The sequence below is a fragment of the Salvelinus sp. IW2-2015 genome, linkage group LG31, assembly GCF_002910315.2.
Source record: "Salvelinus sp. IW2-2015 linkage group LG31, ASM291031v2, whole genome shotgun sequence".
In the NCBI taxonomy this organism is placed as follows: Eukaryota; Metazoa; Chordata; class Actinopteri; order Salmoniformes; family Salmonidae; genus Salvelinus; species Salvelinus sp. IW2-2015.
The window spans coordinates 7871623-7897569 of record NC_036870.1 but is presented as its reverse complement, the minus strand read 5'-3'; the positions used below and the strand labels follow the sequence as shown (position 1 = coordinate 7897569).

Genomic DNA, 25947 nt, shown 5'->3' with positions numbered 1-25947 from the left:
TTACTGTCCTGATCATGCAACAGTTCTATAACCACGGAACGTTACTTTCCCGTTCCGATAAAAATCACTCCCGCCCCGTGCAGAAATAACTTCCTTTGTTCGCTGCTAGTCTGTCTGTCCCCCACTCTGCGTACAGAATTGCATTAATGGAATCCAAGACCGCTCTCAGGGCAGGCCTGGTTGTAGCTAGATATGTTTGAGTCGCGTCAGGGACAATTGTTGCATTTTAGCTAACCCTTTTCCTAACCTTAACCTAATTATCCTAACCTACCAAGTTAATTCTCCTAACTTTTAATATAAAGTCACTTCTGCTAGTCCAAACTGGCAGACCTGCCATGAGAGCAGTGTGAGTATCCACTAACTCGATAGTGCGCTCTGCGTGCGAGTAGCCAAAGCAACTGCTCCATTTGGCTGCTGCTCAGCACTCACGAGACAGTTGCCTGCACAGTGCCACACACAGCTGATGACAACCACATTACGAGAAGTTGGTAATAAAGGCAGCTCTTCTACTTAGCCAGAGTCGGATGAACTCAAGATATGGACATTTGTGTATGTCTCTACGTGCATCGGAGGTAAAGTCAATGGATAAAGTAGTGACTAGCTATAACTGGAGCAAGGCGCAGAAGACTGAGCCGATGGAAGGAGAGGGGGGAAAATGACCTTGTAATATATATAGATTTTTATTTTATTAACTATATTAGCCTAGACAGTTTTTTTACAGAATGCTCCACACATTCCATATTTCTACAACCTAAGTTTATAACTATTCCGGTACTGCCTGCTCTAGTGGACTGTCGATCCTGTCCTGAAGTTGATTCTAGAACTTCACTCCCATTCCTGCCGGAATCCCGTGGAACCCGCAAGACCCAGAGAAATCCTGTTCCCGTGTCAACCGCTAGTGTGGAGTAAAAGTGATCTAGAGGTTTTTCACCTCTAGTTGCACAGGGGCCATGCTGGTAGAAATGAGGTCAGCTGGATTTCAGTTTTCCTGCATTAAAGTCAAATTAAGTGGAAGTTACAATCTCCCCCATACGCATAATACGTAAACATATAGACAAAAGAATGCATATGCACAACTTACATTTCCAACATACTTCACATGTCTGCTGGGAACAGTCCCTGTCATGAAGCAACAGAGCATGAGTCAGTATAAAAACACCACAGCCAGTCAGGCCTGCTAATTAGATCATTTTTCAATCTAAATCAGTTGTAATTAACCTGTAGCTTAATGGGTGTCAACAGGCTATGCTATTAGCAACGACAACTCAAACATACTCAAAGAGATGATTACGGATGGTTTAACCCCTCTGTGGTTGAACTTGAGTGTTTAAGACCTTGTGTGTATAGAGTAACTGGTAACAGAGTGTGTGTGTGTGTGTGTGTGTGTGTGTGTGTGTGTGTGTGTGTGTGTGTGTGTGTGTGTGTGTGTGTGTGTGTGTGTGTGTGTGTGTGTGTGTATACCTTGCAGGGAAGTGTTGGCGTAGTTGGGCTGGCCAGTGGGGGAGCTGGCTAGTGAGATTACGTTGGCGATGACCGGATCAGACACACTCGTAGCAGTGGTAGTATTGGACGGGGATGGAGCGATTGCGATGGCCACTGGACAGATGTGTGGAAGAGAAAGAGAGAGAATGAGATAAATGTTGCAGTCATTATTATACAGTGCCTATGGAAAGTCTACATCCCCATTGGATTTCATCACATTTTATTACATTTAGTTACAAAGTGGGATTAAAATGGATTTAATTGTCATTTTTTTGTCAGCGATCGACACAAAATACTTTTTTAAAGAATTTAATGAAAAAGAAAACACTGATATACCTTGATTAGACAAGTATTCACCTCCCTGAGTAAATACATGTTAGAAACACCTTTGGCTGCGAGTACAGCTGTGAGTCTCCTTGGGGGGACAGAGGAAGGGGTAGGCCACCCCTACAATTTCACACAGAGTGAGTCCTTATAACTTATGTCAATTGTTAAGCCAAATTTGACTTCTGAACAAATTTAGGCTTGCCTAAACAAAGAGGGTGAATACTTATGCAACAACTATATATTTTAGTTATTTTATTTTTTAAATAAAACACATTTTTTCACTTCAACATTATGGAGTATTTTGTGTAGATCAATGACGAAAAATTACAATTAAATATATTTCGATAACACTAATGCAACAAAATGTGAAAAAAGTTTAAGGGGGTGTAGACTGTCTTTACTGTGATATACAGGGGATGTAGACTAGTCAGAACAGAAAGTTGCAGTGGAGTTTAATTTGATACTTTTAAATAGTTGTGATAATTTCCTTGTTTTATCTTCTTACACAATCTCAAGTAATTATTATTTTATCACAAATGTTAAAGGGGGTGGGACTCCAAGTCTTTATGACAATTTGTGTACCTCTCAAACATGAGCTTTGACAGGCAACATAATGACATGTAATAACCCATGATGACACATTACAATGTGCTATAACATATTACATAAATCCTACCCTTTTGGCCCTGGGGTTTGCCCTGGTTCTGGGTCTGCAGGCTGCAGAACTGGAGCAGACACTGGAGGTTGCAGAAGTGCTTCACCTCGCCCAGCATCGGCAGGGTCTCAATCAGCTTCCCCTGGCGCTCGCACGCGTCACACTTAGCCACCTGAGTGAGGAGACAAGCATGATGTAGAAATACCAGTTGGAGCGTACCTCATAGATTAAGAACTCACATAACAGCTATTCCACTTGCTATACTGGATGTAACATTTGGCACGTTCAATTAATTCACTCATAAAACGAACGTGGTTTCCTATCCCAACCTTTCACCCTCCTGCACTAATATGAGAGAACTGTACAGTAATCTAAGCAGAATGTCTTTTCTAGAAAAGTAAGTATTTTCAGATCAGTGTGTAAGACGAAAAGGACACATGCACAGGAGACGAGTCCTAAGTATTGAGCCTCATTGAGCCCTAGGTGTCTTGTTCAGTTCCTTAGCGTGGTTCCTTCTCTTACCTGGCAGAAGAGCAGGGTGTAGTGGGACTTGCACTCGTCCGAGCAGAACTCCTCCATCTTTCCCCCGTACTGGCCTGTGACGGCCTTCTGCGCAGTGGAGGCGCAGTAGGCACAGGTTCTGCAGTGTTTCCCCCAGCGCTTGGTCAGGTCGTGCTTGTAGAGCAGCTTACAGCCTGGGTATGGAGGAGAGAAGGGACAAAGACAGGGAAGTTGAGCTTTGCACACCAAGTGAAAATTCTTATCAGGTCGACTATGATGATCAGAATAGTCTTCCAAATAAAAAAAGTCATGCTTATTACTGATAGCCATGACATGACTAGGGAATTGCCAGGGACCTCACGATATGATCACGATACTTAGGTGCCGATACAATATGCATTGCGATTCTCACAATTCTATATGTATTGCGATTTGATACTGTGATTTTATTGCGATTCGATGTTCCAAATATATTGCTCACTATACTATGTCTGCTGCAGAGAGACCAGAGAAAGCATGAGAAAATTACTTTTGATCAGTTACGGAAATACAATTTTTAAAAAGTGTTGAAAACATGTTGGATCACAATTTAGGTATAGAGGTATAGTCTTCCAAATAAATACTTAATACCCATTTCTGATAGCCATAAGTAGTGATGATAAAAGTTGTTGGGGGTGTCAACTTATTTTGTGTTATGATGACAAAGGAAACCAATAAATAAATAAATTATACCTCTAGGCAGCAGACCTATTAAAACCCTTTCCTGCTGTCAAATGACCAAATCGCCCTCTAGTGGCTTCATAAACATTTTTTTTTACCTGCAGAAAATCTGGTGTTTCAATGTCAAACGGGTTTGTTATATTTCAGTCTTCTGTGATGTATATAAAGTGTAATATTGGGATGCAAACTCAAAATGGAATACATTTAAACTCTATATTAGACATGGTACAGGTGTCTAATTTTTTAAAAGCCCATAACCATGTGTGTGAGGAGTAACGCTTTTGTTTCAAAGTAGATTTGTTTAAGACTACCAAGAAACACTGTGTGACCCTGACTTAGCCCACTGCAGTAAAAGGTTAAAGACCATGAATGCATCACCCTCCTAACCTTCGCTGCAGAAGGTGTAGTCCCTCTTATTGATTCTCTTGACCTCCTTGGCTGGCTTCTCAATCTTGCAGTACTCGCAGCGTGCCATCTCGTAGTTGATCTTCCTGTACTCCTCAGAGCAATTTACCGAACAGAGGAATACCATCTTATCCTGTAGGGTGGCGCAGACACACATTCAATCAATTCTACAGCAGTTTTAACAGGGAGTTTTGTCAACCTAAATAGAGGGGAGGTGTGTACGTGAGGGAGTTCAACAAAATGGACAAAGAGGGAAAGGCAAAGAGAGAGTCAGAATGAGAGACGGGATAGAGGCAGAGAAAGAAAACACCATTTAAGTACCTTGAACTGAATGAGCTCGGGCTTGGAGGAGAAGAGGCGGTGGCACTGGAAGCAGGGCAGTCTGGTCACTTGGGATACCTTGTCCCTGGTCTGGGCCGCGGGCGGAGCTGTGGATCCTGTGCTGGGGGCCACATTAATCTGGCTCTGGGTGTTGCTCTTATTGAACTGATCCTACAGGCCACAGAAACATAACATTGTGGTGTCAGTGCAGGACAACAAAGAGTAAGAGTGCAGGGTAAAAGAGGTGTAAAATATCAACAGTAAGTGTCCGAGCCGCAGGGAATCATTAAGTTGCCGTCTTGTCAATATTTATAGTCTAATTCAACTGAGCTAATGGATTAACCCAGAGGAGGTGTTACCTGAAAAGTGACGACACAGTTCATGGTGCAGAAGTTCCGGATGGAGCCGTCCGACATGGCCAGGTGGAAGGAGGGCACCGTCTTTTGACCACAGGTGTTGCACTCTACCCGAGCACCTGGGTTGAAATGAAGGAAGGAGAGTGAGTTATGAATGAGTGCATGCTTCAAACAAAGAGTGTGTAAGTGAGTGAATAAATGACAGAGAGAGTGAATGAGTGCGTGTTTGTGACAGTGAGGTGTATATATATATATGTTGCTGAGGTGGTTAGCCTAACTATACCCGAGGAGCTGACGGTCTGTACTTTGTGGGCCGTAACACAGCCAGTAGAGCAGAACATCTCCAGCTTGCCGTCAGAGTCGGCGCTGTCGACCATCTCCACCAGTGAGCGGAAGTTGCGGCACATAGTACATGCTACAGGCTTCTTAGCTTTCTGAAAAACCAGACCGAACACAAAAGGAATTGAGGGTGACTGCTTTTGCTTGCTTTAATTACAGGTAGATGCTTCTTACGTACTGGAGGAGAAGATCCAAGGTCCCTCCCTCGGACCTCCTCCTCCGAGAGTTTTGAGAGGAATTGAGAAAACAAGGGCGGTGGAAGCAAGGACTTGACAGATCGTAAGCTTTTTTCGGAAACAGCCATAGTTACAGTCCAACGGCTTCTTCTGACTGCGTGACCTGCATCTCAGGGATCCCATTCTTACCTGTTTGAAGGTGGTGACACAGCCAACGCTGCAGAAGGTCTTATTGACCCCCTGCACGACCAGCACGGTGACCTTGCCGTAGCAGTAGTTGTTGCAGCTCTGGCAGCTGTTCATGGACAGCTTGTTGGTGGAGCGGAAGCGCGTAAAGCACACCTCGCTGCACAGCTTGTGCATACTGCCCTGGAAGATCACCTCGTGTTTACTCTGTGGGGGAAGAGAACAAGGAGCAGATGTTGAGACGGCAATGGAAGAGGTGCAGGAAAAAGACGAAAAGGCAAAAGTACAGTTTTATACTTCATTATATCAAGTATATATCTCTGTGGCGTCAGCCCACTATAAAAGTGTAATTCATCTAAGTTGTTCACTTCCTTGTCAGCTCTGACATCACCAACTTTATATTGCCAATTTTGTTACTTCAGGCGACTACCCCACTGAAATGCTCAAAGACCTTAAGTCCCTTACAACGCAGGCCTTCTTGCACATGCTGCACTTGACGGCCCCTGTCATGGTGGACAGGGAGGAGGAGAGGGTGGAGACGGCAGAGTTCCTCTTGAAGTTGAAGGAGGAGAGGCAGGTCTGGCTACAGAAGTCCTTCACCGTGCCCATGGTGTCCACAGGAACTGTGATCACGTCCTTGGGGTTAGCAATCTCCCTGAGGGGGGATGATAAGCTCATAAAAACATAATTTACCCTTGTAAATCGTTTGGAATATATTCCCAGGAGAACAATAAATTACAGCTTAGCAATGTCAGAAGGCTTCTTATTTTACATTCCTTTATCTAATCTTTAGTCATTATCTACATACGCCATCGGCACGACAACAGCAGGACTCACTTGAGGCAGTAGTGGCAGGGTTTCTTGGCTGGGCCAGGGGCAGTCATCTTGACGACGGGCGGGGGGCTGTAGGAGGTGAGGCAGGACGTGGAGCAGAAGAGGTCCGAGGAGCCCTTCCTCTGGTAGGCCGTCTGGCCTTTCAGCAGCACCTTCTTACAGGCCGAGCAGGCCACCCGCATAGCCATGGGGATCAGCGGAGGGATGGAGGAGGAGGCTGGGGCAGGCATTACAGTCTTGGGCAGGGCGGCCACTGGCGTGGATGTGGCTAATAGTAGAGAGAGGGATGGCAAGGATGGGTGAGAATTGAGGGAAGGGGGGATGTGAGAAATGCATAATCTGTAAGGTGGTAGTCAGTCATGTTTTGCTCCTGGAGAGCTTGCGGTAGATTATAAAAATCAACTCCAAAGCCCAGGGACTTTTCTGGCATTGGAAATAATTGGGCGGGCTTGCATAAGGCCAAGCAGCGTAAAAAAGTTTATTTTTTTATACATTTTGGGGATGTTAAAAACGCTTTCAGTGTAAACGACTAATACCAGATATAAAAGCATGTAGAAAAGATAATGGCCTTATATATTTTTTTATAACAATCTTTAAAAACTAACAATTACTAAAATACGAGGTAGAAAGTGAAGGAGAATTTAAAATTACAAATACAATTTATTTAGCAGTATTCATTTTTGATATTATGTTTGAGCAAAAGAACACAGCATTAGCCATGGCAAAATGCATAGAATTGTAGGAAATTAGATTTAAAACTGCAAAGTTCTCACATCCATGGCAGAATATGTATAATCACAAGAAATTAGCTTTAAAACTACAAAAATGTGTCTCAGCTCCATGGAGAAAATTGTAGAATTGCAGGAAATGTAATTAAAAATTAAACACTCTCTCTACACCACCAAGATAAGGGCTTTTAAAATGTTCTCCAAAATTCAGCTGCGCCTACAGGCCGACCTCACCCATTGGCACGCCCCCCTGCCACGCCCACCACCTAAACCCCTTTCTGATTCAGAAAAAAAAATCTGCAGCCAGGTCAAGACATAGCTTAGGGCTTTGACCGACCACTAATGTGTCCTGTTGTGTACAAATATTAAAGTGCCCTGCTCACCGTTCGTAGTAGGGCAGCCGCCCACAGAGAAGACATTACTGATTTTCAACTCCTGTAAATAACAAAAGGTGACATACATTTAACAGACACACAGGATTTGGGATTAAAACACACACACACACAGCTTGAACTATACGCATTGAAGTCAACGGACGACTTTCATGTATCTCACAACAGAAATGTCCAGCTAGGACTTGACCGTTGCTGAGGACCAGTGAGTTTAGAGATGCCGTACCTCTGCTGCCTCTGGTTCATCCTTGACACCCTCTGAGAGGACCGCTGGAGCCAGGGCCTGATCATACTCCTCGTCTACGGGCTCATCCTTCACCTTGACCATGGAGATGGTGTCAGCGCTGGTGGACACTGGCTCAGCTGCCGGCTGGGCAGACTGGGTCGACCGCAGAGATCATTCAACAACAGCATGTAACATTCAATAGGAGAATTGTAGATGGAATCATGTGAGTTAACGTGAGCGGTTATAGGACATATATTTCCGAGGTATTCTGACAAAGCCTTCACGACACCTGGAAATCTTAAACACTCATAAGCAGTGACCAGATTTCTGCCACGCTTAAGCTCGTCTAGTCTCTATGGCGGACATTAATTCACTTTATCGTTTGTGACGGAGAGAGGATACTCACAACTTTGACTGGCTGTCCTGCCACTCCATTCTCCATCCCTGCAGGACTGTCAGTGCCTGCAAAACAACAGGTCATTTAGCGTGTGAATTTTAAAAAACAAAACAAACTGTAAAACCATTACTGAGGAATAGCAGTGCACTCATTAGCATCTGAATATTGTGAAGGACCACACTAACATTCAGGTATTCGCGTCATGTGGGAACATTATGCAGCCAAAGACCGTATATTCCAAAGACAGACCCTTGTGGCTTCTCACCTTCACTGTTCTGTGGGTGAATAGCTTCGCTAGAGGAGGTGGGCCTGGGGTGAAACGGTTTGACATCTTCAGATTGGTCCTCCTCCATGGGCAGAGACGAGCCGCTAGCCTTCTCAAAGCTGGTCTCCTCAGCAGGTTGCTCTGTGTCTCCTGTTATGGAGACTTCATGTTTGAGAGGTGGGATAGTGTGTAAGGTGACATGTTTGAACTCTGAGGATTTTCGACACTGGGGCATTCCAGTAGCAATGGAGTAGAGCAGCCTTTCTTAAAGTATGGGTCGCGACCCACCTGTTAATGGTGAGTCGCGACATGTCAGAGAAAATTTATAATTATTTAATTAATTCATTACTGGAATTGAGTTGGCCAAGCGCATCTGCGCGAGAGTGAGGGAAATTCCCGTGTGCTTCGCGGTTTACCGGAACTTTTTTCTGCAGTCTCCTTGAAGATCACTCCGCAACACACATGATGCAGCGCTGTCGTTCAGCAGCAGATGATGCGCTGTCTGCCACCGACTTTCCATCACTCACCGCGGTCATCAAATGGACTCATGCTAGCCACAAGTTCTGACTGAGCTCAATCGTCATGAAAAGCATATACAGCGATGAGTGTCTCTCTTTCATACAAACTCAGAACGAGGAGCGCCCACAATGTGTTTTGTGCGGGGAAGTGCTTAGTAACGAGTCTCTCATAACGAACAGAATTAATAAAACGGCATGATGGTAAACCCAGGGAGTTCTTTCAGAACAGGGCAGAATGCTTCAGGAAAGCGCTCCGACAGTGTAAAAGTCAGCTAGCAAGGCATTGTTGGCATTTTATAAACAGGTGATGATAAGCAGAAATAAGGGAGTACTAGTACTAACTAATTCTCATAGTAGTAGATGTGAGTTTCTCTTTTAAAACAATCCCCTGGTCTTGTACACAGCTAATAGCTAACATTCGCCAAAGCAAGCTAGCTACTGATAGTACAGATGAAGATGAACAATGATCAGACCTACTGTACATCTTACTGTAGAAATTGTTGAAACCTAGTCTAAGTTGGAACTGTTGCTGTTAAAATACAATAATGTTTTATTCTTAACTGGAAAAACTGATTGAAGGAAGATGCTTTTTGAGGCACACACACTCACACAGTTCAGGGTTGCTCAGCTATAGCAGGTCTCCTGCCTGCCTGAGAAAGCAGTAGATGTTCTGGTCCAGTTTGGCACCACATACCTATGCGAGTCAGGGTTCTCAACTCTGACAAACTTTTAAAAAACAAGTACAGAAACAATTTCAAGGCTGAGCACAACCTGTGTTGGACTGTCAAAAACAGAGCCCAGAATAGACATGCTCTCATTAAGACAGTGTGTGTTTTCTGGTCAACATCTGTGTGATGTGATCAATCAGTTTATTCTAGTTCACAATAAAAAAAATATGTATTGTATTTTAACAGCAACAGTTCCAACATAGACTTTCTTTCAACAATAATTTGTACAGACAGTAAGATGTACAGTAAGCCTGATCATTTTTAATCTGTACTGTTACTTCGGGTTGCACTATCAAACAGCCTGTGTGTGTGTTCTGTTATTCATCTGTGTGTTGTAGTCAATCAGTTTATTCCTGTTCAGAAATAAAATTATTTATTGCATTTTAATAGCAACCATTCCAACCTAGACAGATACGTGAGTGTTTTTAATAGGTGGAAATAAACAGATATTTAATTTCATTGTTATTTGTTTTTGTCTATATTGCTTTTGTTTTAGGCATAACAGCAATGAAATGAACCAATATTTATGTATAGTTTTCATGAGCTTGGTTCCCAGGAACATTTCTAATTTGGGTCCCAGGCTGAAAAAGTTTAAGAACCCCTGGAGTAGAGTGCCAAGCAAGAAAACAAAGTGTTTAGGGTAGCAACACACATAAAACACAAACAAATCCAACCTGAAGAAATGAATTCAGCAAACTTCGGAAACAATTGACAATCCTAAGGCCATATAGCCAACAAAAAGCTGCAGGCAGCAGTCTCTTCTTACCTGTATCCATGATAGAAGGCATGGAATCAGTCTTCTCCACTTGCCCGGTCTTGCTGGGCTCCTCTACCTCATTCTCTGTCAGTGAGTCTGTCCCCGTGTCCATCTTCTCCACCTCATCCCCATGATCCAGGGAGTTGCTGCTAAAAGCATCCATGTTGCCTCCCTCTTCCACAGCCGTTATCACAGGCATCCCCTCCAAGTTGTCTTCCTCCTGCATCTGGTCATCCTCCACTTTGATAGCATTGACCTCCATCTCATCGTCAGCATCCACTACTCCCATGTCCAGGGGTATGTCTGTTTCTCCATTAGTCTGTGAACCATTTCTATTGCCAATTTCTTCCACAGTCTGGGGTGCATCTGTACCAACGTTTTCTCTGACTGTCTGTGAGGCATCCGCACGGGCTGTGTCCGTCTGTGGGGCATCCGCACGGGCTGTGTCCGTCTGTGGGGCATCCGCACGGGCTGTGTCCGTCTGTGAATCATCCGCACGGGTTGTTTCTCTTTCCGTCTGCGAAACACCCGCACTGGCTGTTTCTCGTTCCGTCTGCGAAACACCCGCACTGGCTGTTTCTCTTTCCGTCTGCGAAACATCGCACTGGCTGTTTCCCTTTCCGTCTGCGAAACATCCGCACTGGCTGTTTTCCTTTCCGTCTGCGAAACATCCGCACTGGCTGTTTCCCTTTCCGTCTGCGAAACATCCGCACTGGCTGTTTCTCTTTCCGTCTGCGGAACATCCGCACTGGCTGTTTCTCTTTCCGTCTGCGGAACATCCGCACTGGCTGTTTCTCTTCCGTCTGCGGAACATCCGCACTGGCTGTTTCTCTTTCCGTCTGCGGAACATCCGCCACTGGCTGTTTCTCTTTCCGTCTGCGGAACATCCGCACTGGCTGTTTCTCTTTCCGTCTGCGAACATCCGCACTGGCTGTTTCTCTTTCCGTCTGCGAACATCCGCACTGGCTGTTTCTCTTTCCGTCTGCGGAACATCCGCACTGGCTGTTTCTCTTTCCGTCTGCGGGAACATCCGCACTGGCTGTTTCTCGTTCCGTCTGCGGAACATCCGCACTGGCTGTTTCTCTTTCCGTCTGCGGAACATCCGCACTGCTGGTTTTCTCTTTCCGTCTGCGGAACATCCCGCACTGGCTGTTTTTCTCTTTCCGTCTGCGGAACATCCGCACTGGCTGTTTCTCTTTCCGTCTGCGGAACATCCGCACTGGCTGTTTCTCTTTCCGTCTGCGAAACATCCGCACTGTTCTGTTCCTCTTTCCGTCTGCGAAACATCCGCACTGGCTGTTTCTCTTTCCGTCTGCGAAACATCCACACTGGCTGTTTCTCTTTCCGTCTGCGGAACATCCGCACTGGCTGTTTCTCTTTCCGTCTGTGAAGCATCTACACTGGCTGTTTTTCTTTCCGTCTGTGAATCCTCTTTACTGTCCATTTCTACCACAGTCAGCAATGCATCTGTTTTTACAGTTTCTTCCACCATCTGTGAATCCTCTGCATCGGTTTCCCTCACAGGTCCTGAATTACCAGCATCCCCTGCCCCATCTATAATTGAGGAGGAACATGCACTGACTGCATTGGTAGCATCATCCCCATTGTTTCCATCTGCCGAGACTGTATTGCTGTGTGAGGCTCCAGAGTCCACTGAATCCATTGATGCTCCAGCCTGAGATGGCTGCTCTGTCTCTTTGTCTGGCTCACCTTTATGCTGAGGAAAGTCAATATTCTATTAGTAATGATCCTATAAGTAGTGCCCTGAGTTTTCCCTTACTACGTGACCTGACCAGGAAAAAGACCCCAGTTTACAGATTGATCAAGTGTCATGGCTATTGAGGGAAAAGTCTAACTCATGCTTGCAATCAAATACCAACTTTGGGAGAACCAAATAGAACCAAGTTGGAGCGTGCAGTGTTTGTTTTAGATTGCTGATTTGCTCACGCTAACTAAATCTGCGCGGGAAATGAAGGGGAGGGTCGACATAATTAGCTAGCTAGTTAACTATCAGAATAGGACATAGCTAGCTAACATTAGTATTCATTCAAAAACATAAATTACCTCTGAATGGTCCGCTTTCTGGGATTCAGCCATGGCTTGCTTGAAACGGCGAAAGTCGGCTAGCTCTTATTGTCACTCACTCACAATATAGGTTAACCAACGTCCACTAAACTAAAAACGGAACTGAGGCTTACTAGCTAGCTACCATGCATTAGCTACTTCCGCCCGCCTCCTTGTTGTGGAGAAAGCTAGCTAGCTAGCAACGATATGTAGCCAGCTAAAACGAGTCTTAATTTGAATTACCGAATAAGGTTCTTAGGCTTTGCCATGCATAAGATATTAACTTCGATTATACCAATGCCGGTGAATTATAACTTTACAGAAGTCAAGTCCTTTGCATTTTCACTCTGCAGAGCTCATCAAAGAAACTCGCACAACACACATCCGTCGCCTGCGTAAACATGGCAGACCTGGCTATGTCATTTCCTGTTTGACATCTAGCAAGCTACAACAGAGTTTCTAAACCATACTAAACTGTTCCGTTTATCAATTTAAAAAGGCACCTTGATCACTTCCCCGCAAAAACTCGATGTTTAGTGCCAAAATGAGCTGTTGTTAATATTCTCCAATGGAAGAATTTGTTTTCCTGTAGTCCCGCCCAATAAGTGCTGTCAATCAATATCACCCAACGTCCCAGTTACAGCCAATCAGAGCTGCTAACAGGAGTACAGGGTCTGCCTGCCCACCTATCCGCTCTTTCACAGCAGATTAGATCGCTCCACTGCCTGATACACCATTGTCCTTTGCATGGTCATTCTGAAATTTGAAGTGGCGGTACAGCATTCACTGTTGATGGTGCCTTAGCAGACGTCAGACCTTTCATATTTGCATTTATACGGATGTACCACGCCAATCATGTCAATGCGGAGCTATATGGAGCCCTCCACATTATTACAACATTTGAGAGGAGCACTGCGATATGGTATAGAGCTGATTTGGCCTCTGCATACCTCCGGTGGCTCTGAAAATTGCGTCACACCCTCCGACCACATTTTCAGATCAAGTTTAATTTAAGAATGAGACACTTTTTTTTAAATTTTCGCCTAAAATGACATACCCAAATCTAACTGTCTGTAGCTCAGGCCCTGAAGCAAGGATATAGATATTCTTGGTACCATTTGAAAGGAAACACTTTGAAGTTTATGGAAACGTGAAAGGAATGTAGTAGAATATAACACAATAGATCTGGTAAAAGATAATACAAAGAAAAAATCAACCGTTCTTTTGTATTTTTTTGTACCATCATTTTTTAAATGTAAGAGAAAGGCCATAATGTATTATTCCAGCCCAGGTGCAATTTAGATTTTGGCCACTAGATGGCAGCAGTGTATGTGCTACGTTTTCGACTGATCCAATGAACCATTGTATTTCTGTTCAAAATTTTGTATCAAGACTGCCCAAATGTACCTAATTTGTTTATTAATAACTTTTCATGTTCAAAATTGTGCACTCTCCTCAAACAATAGCATGGTATTATTTCACTTTAATAGCTACTGTAAATTGGACAGTGCAGTTAGATTAACAAGAATTTAAGCTTTCTGCCAATATCAGATATGTCTATGTCCTCGGAAATTTTCTTGTTACTTACAACCTCATGCTAATCGCATTAGCCTACATTAGCTCAACCGTCCCGTGGAAGGGACACCAATCCCGAAGATGCTTTAAATTGGCTTTAACTCAGCAGCAAGTTAAAAAACACCAAGGACTCAGTTATGGCTATCATAAACTTGATCAGATCAACATCTAGCCTGCAACATCCCTTGTTTTGCAACCACTCACATGCTAACCACACTGCTCGCAAGCGTCTGCGTAGCCGGGTGCTAAAATAGAACTTGGTTCTATTTGTGACGCTCAACTGCTGCAAGTCCTGCCTCTGAAATCTCCTCATCCGTTTTTAGGAACATATACCCATGTCCCATCTCCTCATTGGTTTTTAGAAGCATATACCCACGTGGGTGATTGAAAGATGAACTGAGATCCACACTCCAGTCAGTTGTAGTAATGCACCGTAAAGTTGGTTGCCAACCGCCATATCAAGTCCAAATAAGAAAAAGAAGCCTGAAGGAAGGAGGAGAGATGACGAGAAACAAATTCGGTTCACCGTTTTATCTGTGGATTAATTGTCGGAGTAGAGGACCTTGTGCATTTCAGGTAAAATAACAACCTAATGTTTACATCCCAGGACAAATTAGCTAGCAACAGCAAGCTAGCTAAATTGCCATCAATGTTTAATGCTTTTCGACCTGTCCCCAAATCAATATAATTGGTTCAGAGTTTGTTTTGATATTTCAACCTCCGTGTCCTGATCGTGTCTGGTGTGGAGGGGACAAAATCAACATGTGCGCGATGGCGTATGCAGACGCACCCATGCGGTCTGGTCAGCATGTCAGGTGTTTGTACTGTGGTTCTTCCTGTCATTGTCATCAAAGCTGTATTTATTTATCACCTCTAAGTTTGCTGACAAACTGTACCACATTTGTTTTGTTCTGGCCTGTGACAGACTAGTTCCTTCAGCACTCCTAATGGAGAGAGTAGGGTGCCGCTTTAGGTAAGACAAGAACCAGTCTGCTCCCACCATAGAGGTCTCATCCCATGACTGAGGATGCTTGCAACCAGATTGTACAGCGAGTTGGTAGGCACATTTTCTGACCTGTAACAATAGAATAAAATGTTAAATACTTCCCCCAATTAATACTTTACATTAATAATTTACATTAGTACTCCCTCCCTTGACCTTAATTGCCACCAACATTAACTGCTAACTTAACCCTGACTTACTCCTCACTAATTCCTATCAAGTGCTTACCTCATGGGGAGACAATCCATAATATAAATCAGCTACCCTCAAGAGATACTCTGACAACTTCTGCTCCTGCTCATCCATGAAAACCCTGTTTCCACTACGTTAGCCAACATGAGGAATGTTGGAACATGTGGAACATGAGGAATGTTCCAACATGAGGCTCTCTCGACCCCTTCTCCAGTAGCTTCTTTCTCGCTTTACATATGCCATACAACCGATCTGATTGACTTCCCATGCTCTGCTACATAATTTGACACTCTTCTCAAATGACTGCCTCGCCTGGATCACCAACTATTTCGCAGATAGAGTTCAGTGTGTAAAATCGGAGGGCCTGTTGTCCGGAGCTCTGGCAGTCTCTATGGGGGTACCACAGGTTTCAATTCTCGGGCCGACTCTTTTCTCTGTATATATCACCGATGTCTCTCTTGCTGTGGGTGATTCCCTGATCCACCTCTATGCAGATGACACCATTCTGTATACATCTGGCCCTTCTTTGGACACTGTGTTAACTAACCTCCAAACGAGCTTCAATGTCATACAACACTCCTTCCGTGGTCTCCAACTGCTCTTAAACGCTAGCAAAACCAAATGCATGCTTTTCAACCGTTCGCTGCCCGAACCCGCCCGCCCGACTAGCATCACTACTCTGGACGGTTCTAACCTAGAATACGTGGACAACTATAAATACCTAGGTGTCTGGCTAGACTGTAAACTCTCCTTCCAGACGCATATCAAACATCTCCAATCCAAAATCAAATCTAGAATTGGCTTTCTATTTCGCAACAAAGCCTCCTTCACTCACGCCGCCAAACTTACCCTKGTAAAACTGACTATCCTACCGATCCTCGACTTCGGCGATGTCATCTACAAAATAGCTTCCAATACTCTACTCAGCAAATTGGATGCAGTCTATCACAGTGCCATCCGTTTTGTTACCAAAGCGCCTTATACCACCCACCACTGCGACCTGTATGCTCTAGTCGGCTGGCCCTTGCTACATATTCGTCGCCAGACCCACTGGCTCCAGGTCATCTACAAGTCTATGCTAGGTAAAGCTCCGCCTTATCTCAGCTCACTGGTCACGATAACAACCCCCACCCGTAGTACGCGCTCCAGCAGGTATATCTCACTGGTCATCCCCAAAGCCAACACCTCCTTTGGTCGTCTTTCCTTCCAGTTCTCTGCTGCCAGTGACTGGAACGAATTGCAAAAATTGCCGAAGCTGGAGACTTACATTTCCRTCACTAACTTTAAACATCAGCTATCTGAGCAGCTAACCGATCGCTGCAGCTGTACATAGTCCATCTGTAAATAGCCCACCCAATCTACCTTCCTCATCCCCATATTGTTTTTATTTACTTTGCTGCTCTTTTGCACACCAGTATCACTACTTACACATCATCATCTGCTCATCTATCACTCCAGTGTTAATCTGCTAAATTGTAATTACTTTGCTACTATGGCCTATTTATTGCCATACCTCCTCATGCCATTTGCACACACTGTAGATAGACTTTCTTTTTTCTATTGTTGACTGTACGCTTGTTTATTCCATGTAACTCTGTGTTGTTTCTGTCGCACTGCTTTGCTTTATCTTGGCCAGGTCGCAGTTGTAAATGAGAACTTGTTCTCAACTAGCTTACCTGGTTAAATAAAAGGTGAACAAAAATAAATAAATAAAATAAAATAAAATAAAAAAGTGTGTAGAGGTCTGTCTGTCTTTCTTTTCCATGATCTAGGCATGCTGAAAGTAAAAGAAAACATGTACTAAAAACAGTTTTACTCAGGTTTACTCAGGGTTAGTAGTAACAGTTTCTCACGTTACAACTAACCCTGACCCTTGCAGCCATTGCTAGCTTCCATTTTAGCTAGATGTAAAAATTTGCCTCAAATATCTCTACCTCAAAATCCGATTTCTGTCAATAGAATCTGCAGTTTATCACAGGGACTTGCTTTTTCAGATGGGGGTTCAAGACTAAACTGAGCATGTGCACAGTGAATCACATGATTCTACCTCACTCCTGATTGGAGGAATTGCAAGTGTTACAACTATCCCGTGTTACAACCATCCCCAGTCTCCCCTGTTGATTATTTGGCCCTGGGGAGAGCATAGTGCATGTAAGAAAACAAATGTTATGTATGTAACCACAGTTATGTGAGCTATATGGATCACTCCAATATATTGGTATCACTCCGCGGCGGAGGGATACATCCGAGGTGAGGATTTACAGATTTACTCCCATTGTTTACACCTGTGTCAACGGCTGGGGTCTCCCCCTATATATAGACCCCATGGCCGTGACACACGTTCTCTACATAATTTTTGAGGTGCCTCTAGCACCTAGAGGATTGGAGTGATCCATATAGCTCACATAACCGTGGTTACGTTTCACTATATTGATCACTCCAATATATTGGTATACCCGTACCAGATTAATCGGGGCTAGAGGGACCTGGCCAGCCAGCGGCAAAGTCCCAGCACGGGACCGAGACGTAGGAGCCATCAATGTGGAAGGGGGTTCCCGGCACAGTCCCCGGAAGGAGTGGCGATGCCCAGGACCGCTGAACCATCTGCAGTGGGGGAGTGCCACATTACCCGATAGTACTAGCAAAGTTGCAAGAGGAAGCCCAGCTGGCCGCAGCACAGATATCAGCGAGGGGCACTCCTCTCAGTAGAGCCCAGGACGCAGCCACACCTCGGGTTGAATGTGCCACCACAGATCCCAGCACTGGCCTGCCAGCCAGTCGGTATGCTGTTGTAATCGTGTCCACGATCCACTGAGACAAAGAGCTGGTCTGTTGGTCTCACTGATCGTTGCCGCTCCGCATAGGCAGCCAGTGCCCTCACAGGGCACAGCATGCCGGAGGGAGGCCCAGACTCCCCCGCCACTGCCGGGGGGGGGGGGGTTGTAAGCAGACAGGATAAAAAGGGATGTTCACATGCCTGTCTGACAGAACCTTCGGGAGGAATGAAGGGTTGGGGCGGAGAGATATACTCCTCCCTCCAGGGTCCATCCAATAGCACTCAGAACTTACCGAAAGAGAATGGAGCTCACCCACCCTCTTCATGGAAGTAATCGCTACCAAGAAAACCACCTACATAGAGAGGTGTTTCAGGGAGGCAGATTCCAACTGTTCGAAAGGTGGCTTTGCCAAGCTGCCAAGACCCCATCCAGATCCCAGCTTGCCATTGAGCGGGTCCTAGCTGGACGCAGGTGACGAACCCCCGTCATAAACCTGGAGACCAAGGGATGGCACCCCACTGGCCTGTCCATCCACCCTGCATGGCAGGCAGATATAGTGGCCAAATACCCTCTCAGTGTAGAGGCTGCCAAACCCTCATCCAAGCGAGACTGCAGGTATTGGAGGACATACTGCACCACGCATGACTCGGGCACAACCTCAATACCAGTGCACCAAGAGCAGAACAACCGCAGCGCAACTGGTGTGCCGCGGTTGTAACCAGCACCCTTGTGCTCTGCATTGTGTTCATTACACCCTCCTGTAGTCCTAACGTGGACTATTGGTGCCGTTCAGTGGCCAAGCCCACAGACTGAGGCGGTGGGCCTCGGATGCCACAGAGTTCCCCAAACCGGAGACAACAGGTCCGGTCTCAGGGGAAGCTGCCAAGGTGTCCCAGACAACAGGGACAGGAGAAGGCTGAACCAGGTTTGTCTGGGACAGTATGGGGCCACCAGAAGCAAACGATGCTCTGCCATCCTGGTCCTGTCCAGCACAGCCTGGTTCAGGGGAAAATCGGGAATGCGTAAGCTCCAGCCCTGGCCAATTGTGAGCCAGAGCATCCAAGCCCAGAGGCCCTGGTGGCCCCCAAAATGGAGTACCACAGGGGGCAGTGTGCATTGTCCAGGGAGGCAAATAGGTCCACCTGCACCCTCCCGAACTGGTCCCACAGGCTCCAGTCCGAAGGTGGCGGGCCCTCCTTAGAGAGCATATCCGCTGCCACATTTAGGATTCCAGACGCTAGACGTCCCTGAGCCCAGAGAAGGAGCTCCCGTGCCATAATATAGAGGCGGTGGGACCTCAGTCCACCCTGATGGTTGATGTAAGCCACCACTGTGATGTTGTCTGTTCTCACCAGGACATGTCTTCTCTTCAGGAAAGGAAAGACTGCAGGGCCAGCAGTACAGCTCGGAGCTGTAGTGTATTGATGTGCGTGCCGCTCCAAGGGGGTAGCCAACAGCCTCTGGCCGACCTGCCCTCAGGGTGGGCGTCAGACGACTCTTGTCGTTTACAGTAATGCCCAGCCCACCAGTAATGCCCAGCCCACCAGTAATGCCCAGCTCACTGTCAAACAGAGCACGTCTCTGAGACACTCCATCAGCTGAGTCTCTTCCAGGCATAAACTCAAAACGGATGTCATTCTAAAAATAACCAAACATTTAGTTGACTTACAATTAATGTTCTATTTTACAGAAACAAATGGGAGTTCTCTCTGTGATAATCAGACTCCTCTTCATACATTATATGGGCACGTCTCTGTCTGACAGGACCTGGGTCCTGGTCGGGGCACAATCAGCCAACCGTCCAGGTAACTGAGGATCAACAATCCTTGGGAGGTGAGAAGTGCCAGGACAGTGTCCATGCACTTTGTGAAAGTGCAGGGTGCCAAGGAGATGCCGAATGGAAGAACCATGAATTCGTAAGCCCTCCCTTTGAAAGTGAATCGGAGGTACTGCCAATGAGCTGGGTGAACAGGAACATGGAAGTATGCATCCATCAGGTCCAGAGTCACAAACCACTGGTCCCTGGACACGGCCTGCAACACACCGACTGGGGACAGCATTTGGAACCTCAGTACCTTCAAGTACCTATTGAGGTTGCGGAGGTCCAGAATCGGTCAAAACCCTCCGTCTCCTTTTGGGACCACAAAGTAAGTGGAGTAGAACCCACCTAGCCGTTCTGATGTCTCAATCCTGCGGACAACACCCTTGTTCAGGAGTGAGGAAATCTCCAGCCGCAGGGTTTTCAGGGGGGTCGGCCACCGTGGTGACACGAAGGCCCCTGAAGAACGGAGGCCGGCACCGGAATTGGAGTCAATACCCCTCGAGCATTGAGGACAATACCCATGGGGACTCCACACACTCCTCCCACTTTGCCATTTGAGACCGGGTGAAGTGGCCGAGGAAGGGTGTGTCAGGACCTGCCGGGGCCCGCCTCTCCTTAGGCGCCTTGAGCACATGGGTCCCCCAGGCATGTCCCTATGGCGGTGACGGTTGACACCATCACACCTGTCACAAAGGGAAGCCATAAGCTCAGCCAAGCAAACAAGGCCACGGAGCAGGGGTCCGAAGCCCTGGGAGAGCTTATGTTGTGACCCGCTCGGGGGTAAGGGATAAATTACCCAGTACCTCTGCAAACACAGTGGAAGACCCCTATGGGAAAAACAGGCAGACAAAAAAAACAGCAACCAGGTAATGGATTTGATTTACATGTTTTTTTTGTTTTTGTTTAAACGCCAACTGTGATTTTACCTAGCAGGTTTAATATCCAAGCAGAAAACAAAAAAACAGCACCATATGATGGTGTAACTCCGTTAAGGAACTAAGCAATTCACAACACACACAAAACAAGCCAGTCGGCAAGTTGTGTAAGGTAATTACAGTTTGTGGCAGCAAGAGCCACCAATAAATTAATAGATGGACACAGAGTCGTATTGTAACGCTAACGAAACACAAGAACGACAAACCACGGGCGGAAGATACAGATCAGTGAGTGGAGCACTCAAGAGGAGTGGCTGGCAATGTGGCCAGCTGCTCCAGGCTGCAAACAGCAAGTGAGTATACTTCCACGCAAGATATTACACTTACCAGTGACTTACCAAGCGAACTTCAGAAAGTTTGTACCTCAAACCATACGGACGTCCGCCAATAAAATGAAAGATAACGTGTGTCTATATTCAGAAAAATTACAGCGTGTGTTAAGTGGTAGTGTCCAGTCCTATCAGGTCGTTGGCCTGGGGTAGGAACAGATAGGGTTAAAGTAGTGGAATAAGATGATGGGTTTTACTGAGTATTGGTAGGGTAATTAAAATGTATGTATATTTTCATTTAATGTATTTTTTTTTTTTCCTGGTTCCCCTTTCATTTATTATCACAAATTGTAATGGATCTATTCTATACTATAGTTCAGTTGGAGGCGGTAATGCAACATATTGGATGCCGTCACTAAGCAAATTTCAGGTCTGCTGAGTGCAAACTTGAACTTTGTGAAAATTCTGTGAAACTTCCAGGGGGTGTTTACTGTGAACACTGAGGCTGTACCCACTTTAAGTTACAGTTTTAACAGTGGCCGAGTAAACTACTATGGCTATTTGAACATAATGTAGGCCTACCAGAGTGTCCTACCATCACAAACAATGGAGAAAATACATCCCATAACATTTCCAAGAACAACTGCGAACAATTCAATATAATTTATTGAAACGGCTATTGAACAACAGGAAATCTTACATATTGTACCTTTTAATATTCTTATAAAATAGATTCATTGAAGGAATATGCATAACTAACAAGTATTTACAGGTACTGCACATAAAAAACATAGAAGTGGTTGGATTTATTTATTCTTCTGTGACCAGTGGAGGGCTTCATGCATTTTTAGAATCCCTCTATTCTGAGCCTACACATTTCACCCCAATGTTGTTCCCATCACACTAATTTGGAGCCTTTTAAACCTACAGATAACTGAGCAGTCATCAATTAAGACCTGTTGTTCCTAAAACATGAAATCCAGTCAACTTAATTAGTGGGTTGTGGAAAGTCACTTTATTTTTCCAGGGGCCTTATCAGTGTGTGTGTGAATCTTGGCCTCCCCCTGCTGGAGTTTTAGGGAAGTGATCTTACTATCCAGCTCGTCCATAAACCCTTCATCCACAGATTCACTGTCCCCCTCTTCCCTCCCTCCAATTCGTTCCGTGGGCAAGAATATGTGAAGCTGTGTGCGTGCTGGCATAGAAGCGGCGGGAGGCGAAGATTGACTGGGGAGGCTCAGGCAGGGCTTTCCTCTCACTGTTAGACCCTCCCAGTGTGACGACTGGCAGTGCTGCATCACCGGAGGACGGAGCTCGCCTTGCTCCTTGGCCAGGGTCAGACTTTGTGATCTGGGCTTCCCCAGCTCTGGGTTGGGTCTGATGGGGTAGGAGAAGTGGCTGTACACTGGTCTGTTGCTCTGGTTCAGGTTCTTTCCTACTATTGTGTCACAGGACTTGCAGAGAGGCAGAGGTCGTTTCCGCAGAGGAGGGCGGCGGTTAGGGGAAAAACCCATGGACACGGCTCGTTCTCCCAGGGTGAAGAGGGAGGGCTCGCTAATGCTGTGTGGAGAGGAATCAGACAGGTGGAGGTGGGATAGGGGCAAAGATAGACACTGTGAAGGTGTGAAATTATATGAAATGTTGACACACTTTAAACATCCTGTAATCATTTGTGTATCAAGGGCCTAAACAGAAACAAACCAATTGCGTTCCAGCAAGCATTTTAGTCCTACACGGTCTCTCTCAATGAGACTCGATACTGTACTTCCTCAATGAAGATAACAGATGTACAGTATGACTGCATCACTGGTCAACAGCTTCCTTTGACAGGGGGTGAATGTAATATTTTTTTTGTTATTCAAAATCTGCATTCTGACTGCAGCAGTGTGGTATCAGGGGGAGTGTTTCCAGTCGTGAGGGTTTTTAGTGCCTCACTCAGGTTTCTCCTCTCCTCCTATCCTCCAAGACACAAACTCAGCATTGTTATTGCACTACATTGTAGTTACACAGTGTCCCAAACAGAAACATATCCTCGAACACCTGAGATTTATAGAGGAAGACTTCTGTTATCAAAGCATGTTGTGTATATATATTACCTAATTTGATAACTAATTGTTGGGAACTATACAATTTTCCTACAGAAGTTAAATCGGGGCAATTAAATACAATTTCCAGACAAATCAGGAAATAATCTTTCCTTTCCTCATTATCTAATCAATTCACTGTATGATGATACTAGATTATGAATCAATATCAGGATATATTTCATAAAAAAGGCAACAGTTTATTAGAATATTCTTACACAATGTATCTTTTGAACATTGCACCAATAAGAATACAGCACAAAACTCATTTATAGAGGTCCTCCATTATACCTGGTTTGCAAACACTTACGCAATTAAGTCTTCCAATAACAACAATGCATTCAGGAGCCAAGCTGCTGGTTGCATGGGTCTCAGGCTGGTCCTAGTATGAGTATCAGCTTACCTGAGTGGAGTCGTGGTCTGCCTGTGCGAGGCTTTAAAGGCAGCTAGGGAAGGCAGTCGGTCACTGTCCCTTTGTCGTGTTCCATTGGGCTGAGGCAGTGCGAGCACAGAGTTGGACTTGAGGTAGGTTCGGACTAGAGCTCTGCTCCTTTGCATGGCTCTCTTGTGCCATAGCCCACCACTGTCCAGGCTGAGGCCAGGACGGGCTCCGGCGGTGCTCATGTCTCCCCCAGAAACAGCAGACTGCACAAGCCCGTCTGTGTGTGCACTGGCGCACCTGGGGGTGCACGCAGCCAGGTGAGGCTGATCAATGATTCATGCTCATTAAAGATGCATCGATGAGGCAGCCCGGGTGGACGCCACCTACTTTTTACCCTCTCCCCATTTCCTTCTTCCAGAGGTCAACTTACATATAGCAGGGAACAGGCAGGGGCATTGGACCTAATGTAATGTAGGTTGACTTCAATATATCCCATTATTGCTGTTGCCGATTTAGCAATAAGGGTTTGTAATAGACTCATCAAACCCTCACTTTAACACCATTCCAAAGCTGCGTTTGTAATTATAACATTAAATATAGTCTATTGTGAAACATCACTTGGGTACTGAGCTGAAGAAGGATCTGATGATCCACTCTAAGAACGTTGTGCTTATGAAGCAAAGTGTGTGGAGCAATAGTGTATGTGTGCGCCATACTTCATCTCTAATCAAACCTGAAAGTAGTCAAAACTTGCATGATAAAAACACCTATTATTTTCCAAGTAAATTTTGGGTTCGGATTTGAGAAATTTGGAAGCATTCAAGTCGGAGCAATGACTAATTAAGTCTGCTTCATGTTGAATCTGAACAAGAGTCCTAAACCACTGCTTTTAGGTTCTTTAAAATAATGGTCTTTCAGCGCATTCGGAAAGTAATCAGACACCTCTTTTTCCACATTTTGTTACAGCCTTATTCTAAAATGCATTAAATAAAAAAAGCAATCCTCAATCTACACACAAAACCCCATGATAATGTGAAAACAGGTTTAGACATTTTTGCAAATATATTAAAAATAAATAGTAATACCTTATTTACACAATTTAAATACATTAGCCTTATTCTAAAATGTGGAAAAAGGGGTCTGAATACTTCCTGAATGCCCCATGTAAGAATGATGAGTATTTCCTGCTCTTAGTGTACAATTGATCTTTATGAACGCAACAACTACATCAAAACAGGAACGCGGTCTTCGCGAGATATACCGAGGACATTTCTTCAGTCATCTTGAAATGTCTACTATAAATTATAATGTTCAAATCATTTCTAGAGCATGGGCTTTGGGGATATTTTGGGGCAGTGTTCCTGCCCAACTAGCTATAGCCTTACAGAGGAGACAAGTGCCAGGCTGCAACAGGCCAGACAACTGCCCCACATTCTCCATGCCTTCTGTTCCCTAGGTTTCAGCTTCCAGCACGGTTCCCCTTTCGCTGGACCATCTCCAGCGTTGACAGCCAACCCACAGGATACAAGCGTGATCCAGCACAGGGAAACATTGTACCTTGCCCTTAATTGTAACTGGACAAGAGGCTTCCGAGACAGGTCAGATAGGCATGTGTCTCGGTGAGTTTAAAAGCTTTGAGACACACACACGCCTTAGAACAAGCTAAATAGGTCTACCAAAATCTATTCATGGCAGAACAATAAACATGTTGACTTTCATACTTGGTGATAATGGTAGGAGGATTTCCATGTTAAACCTGCACATTTAAGTTCAATCAGTTCTATTCAATTGTTGAATAAGGCAAGGTGAATACCAGAGGCAGTACTTTATTTTACGTTGGCACTTAACGGCACTAATTATGGTAATTTAACAAGCACCACTAGGCACAATTTAGTACCAATTGTGTTGAATTGTAAGAATATTGAATTTGTGTGGTAAATTCCAGTGGAAACAGTGCCGTAAAATAAAGTGTTACCAGTGCTATTAGATGGCCATAACATCCCTGTGGATAGTAGTCAGATCTCTAGATGCACTAGAACAATTACAGGTTTAATCAAAACAAAAACTGGACAAATCTACAAGTTTGACCTTTTATTGCAATATTGTGTGTAGAAAAATAATAAATCTCCTGTTGAACTTCTAGCTTTTCTGCTGGTTGGATGCTGGTGCGGCGTCACAATTCCCTTCCGCCTGGTTCTTATGGGAGAAAAAAATATGAAAAATGTAATGAGTCGCTACAAATAACGTCATCCACTGGAAATGATCGACAAACATGAAATCAAGCAATAACAGCGCAACCACCCGGTTTTCCTAGGCTGTCTCCCGTCCCAGTTCTAACCAGGCCCGTCCATGGCCACAAGCAAAAATATATGTTTAACCCAGTTTTCGCCCCGAATTATATCCCTTGGCTCAACTCTGCAACTTCAATGGGCTCGGAACAGGCAACGGTCGAGTCATGCGTCCTCCGAGACATGACCCGCCCGGCCCCCTACTTACCACACTGCTCGCTTAACCCGGATGGATGTCAGCCT

The 25947-nt window shown here is 45.1% G+C and overlaps 1 protein-coding gene across 1 annotated transcript in view; it reads right to left on the bottom strand.

The window, feature by feature from the left end:
* Positions 1 to 23658, bottom strand: part of LOC111955978 (zinc finger MYM-type protein 4) — a 38199-nt gene extending 14541 nt beyond the window's left edge. The window contains exons 1-25 of the mRNA XM_023976374.2: positions 23438 to 23658; positions 21965 to 22510; positions 20293 to 20429; positions 20092 to 20202; positions 19661 to 19971; positions 19277 to 19562; positions 18696 to 18998; positions 17877 to 18069; positions 17610 to 17751; positions 10323 to 12030; positions 8311 to 8460; positions 8055 to 8110; positions 7649 to 7801; positions 7414 to 7465; positions 6306 to 6570; positions 5934 to 6123; positions 5472 to 5675; positions 5051 to 5201; positions 4771 to 4886; positions 4412 to 4582; positions 4073 to 4223; positions 2987 to 3159; positions 2486 to 2636; positions 1462 to 1596; positions 1082 to 1119 (exon numbers count right to left, since the gene is read on the bottom strand). Coding sequence (XP_023832142.2) covers positions 1082 to 1119; positions 1462 to 1596; positions 2486 to 2636; positions 2987 to 3159; positions 4073 to 4223; positions 4412 to 4582; positions 4771 to 4886; positions 5051 to 5201; positions 5472 to 5675; positions 5934 to 6123; positions 6306 to 6570; positions 7414 to 7465; positions 7649 to 7801; positions 8055 to 8110; positions 8311 to 8460; positions 10323 to 12030; positions 17610 to 17751; positions 17877 to 18069; positions 18696 to 18998; positions 19277 to 19562; positions 19661 to 19971; positions 20092 to 20202; positions 20293 to 20429; positions 21965 to 22510; positions 23438 to 23658 — 6114 coding nt within the window. The remainder of the gene's footprint in view (positions 1 to 1081; positions 1120 to 1461; positions 1597 to 2485; positions 2637 to 2986; positions 3160 to 4072; positions 4224 to 4411; positions 4583 to 4770; positions 4887 to 5050; positions 5202 to 5471; positions 5676 to 5933; positions 6124 to 6305; positions 6571 to 7413; positions 7466 to 7648; positions 7802 to 8054; positions 8111 to 8310; positions 8461 to 10322; positions 12031 to 17609; positions 17752 to 17876; positions 18070 to 18695; positions 18999 to 19276; positions 19563 to 19660; positions 19972 to 20091; positions 20203 to 20292; positions 20430 to 21964; positions 22511 to 23437) is intronic.
* Positions 23659 to 25947: the final 2289 nt, after the last annotated feature.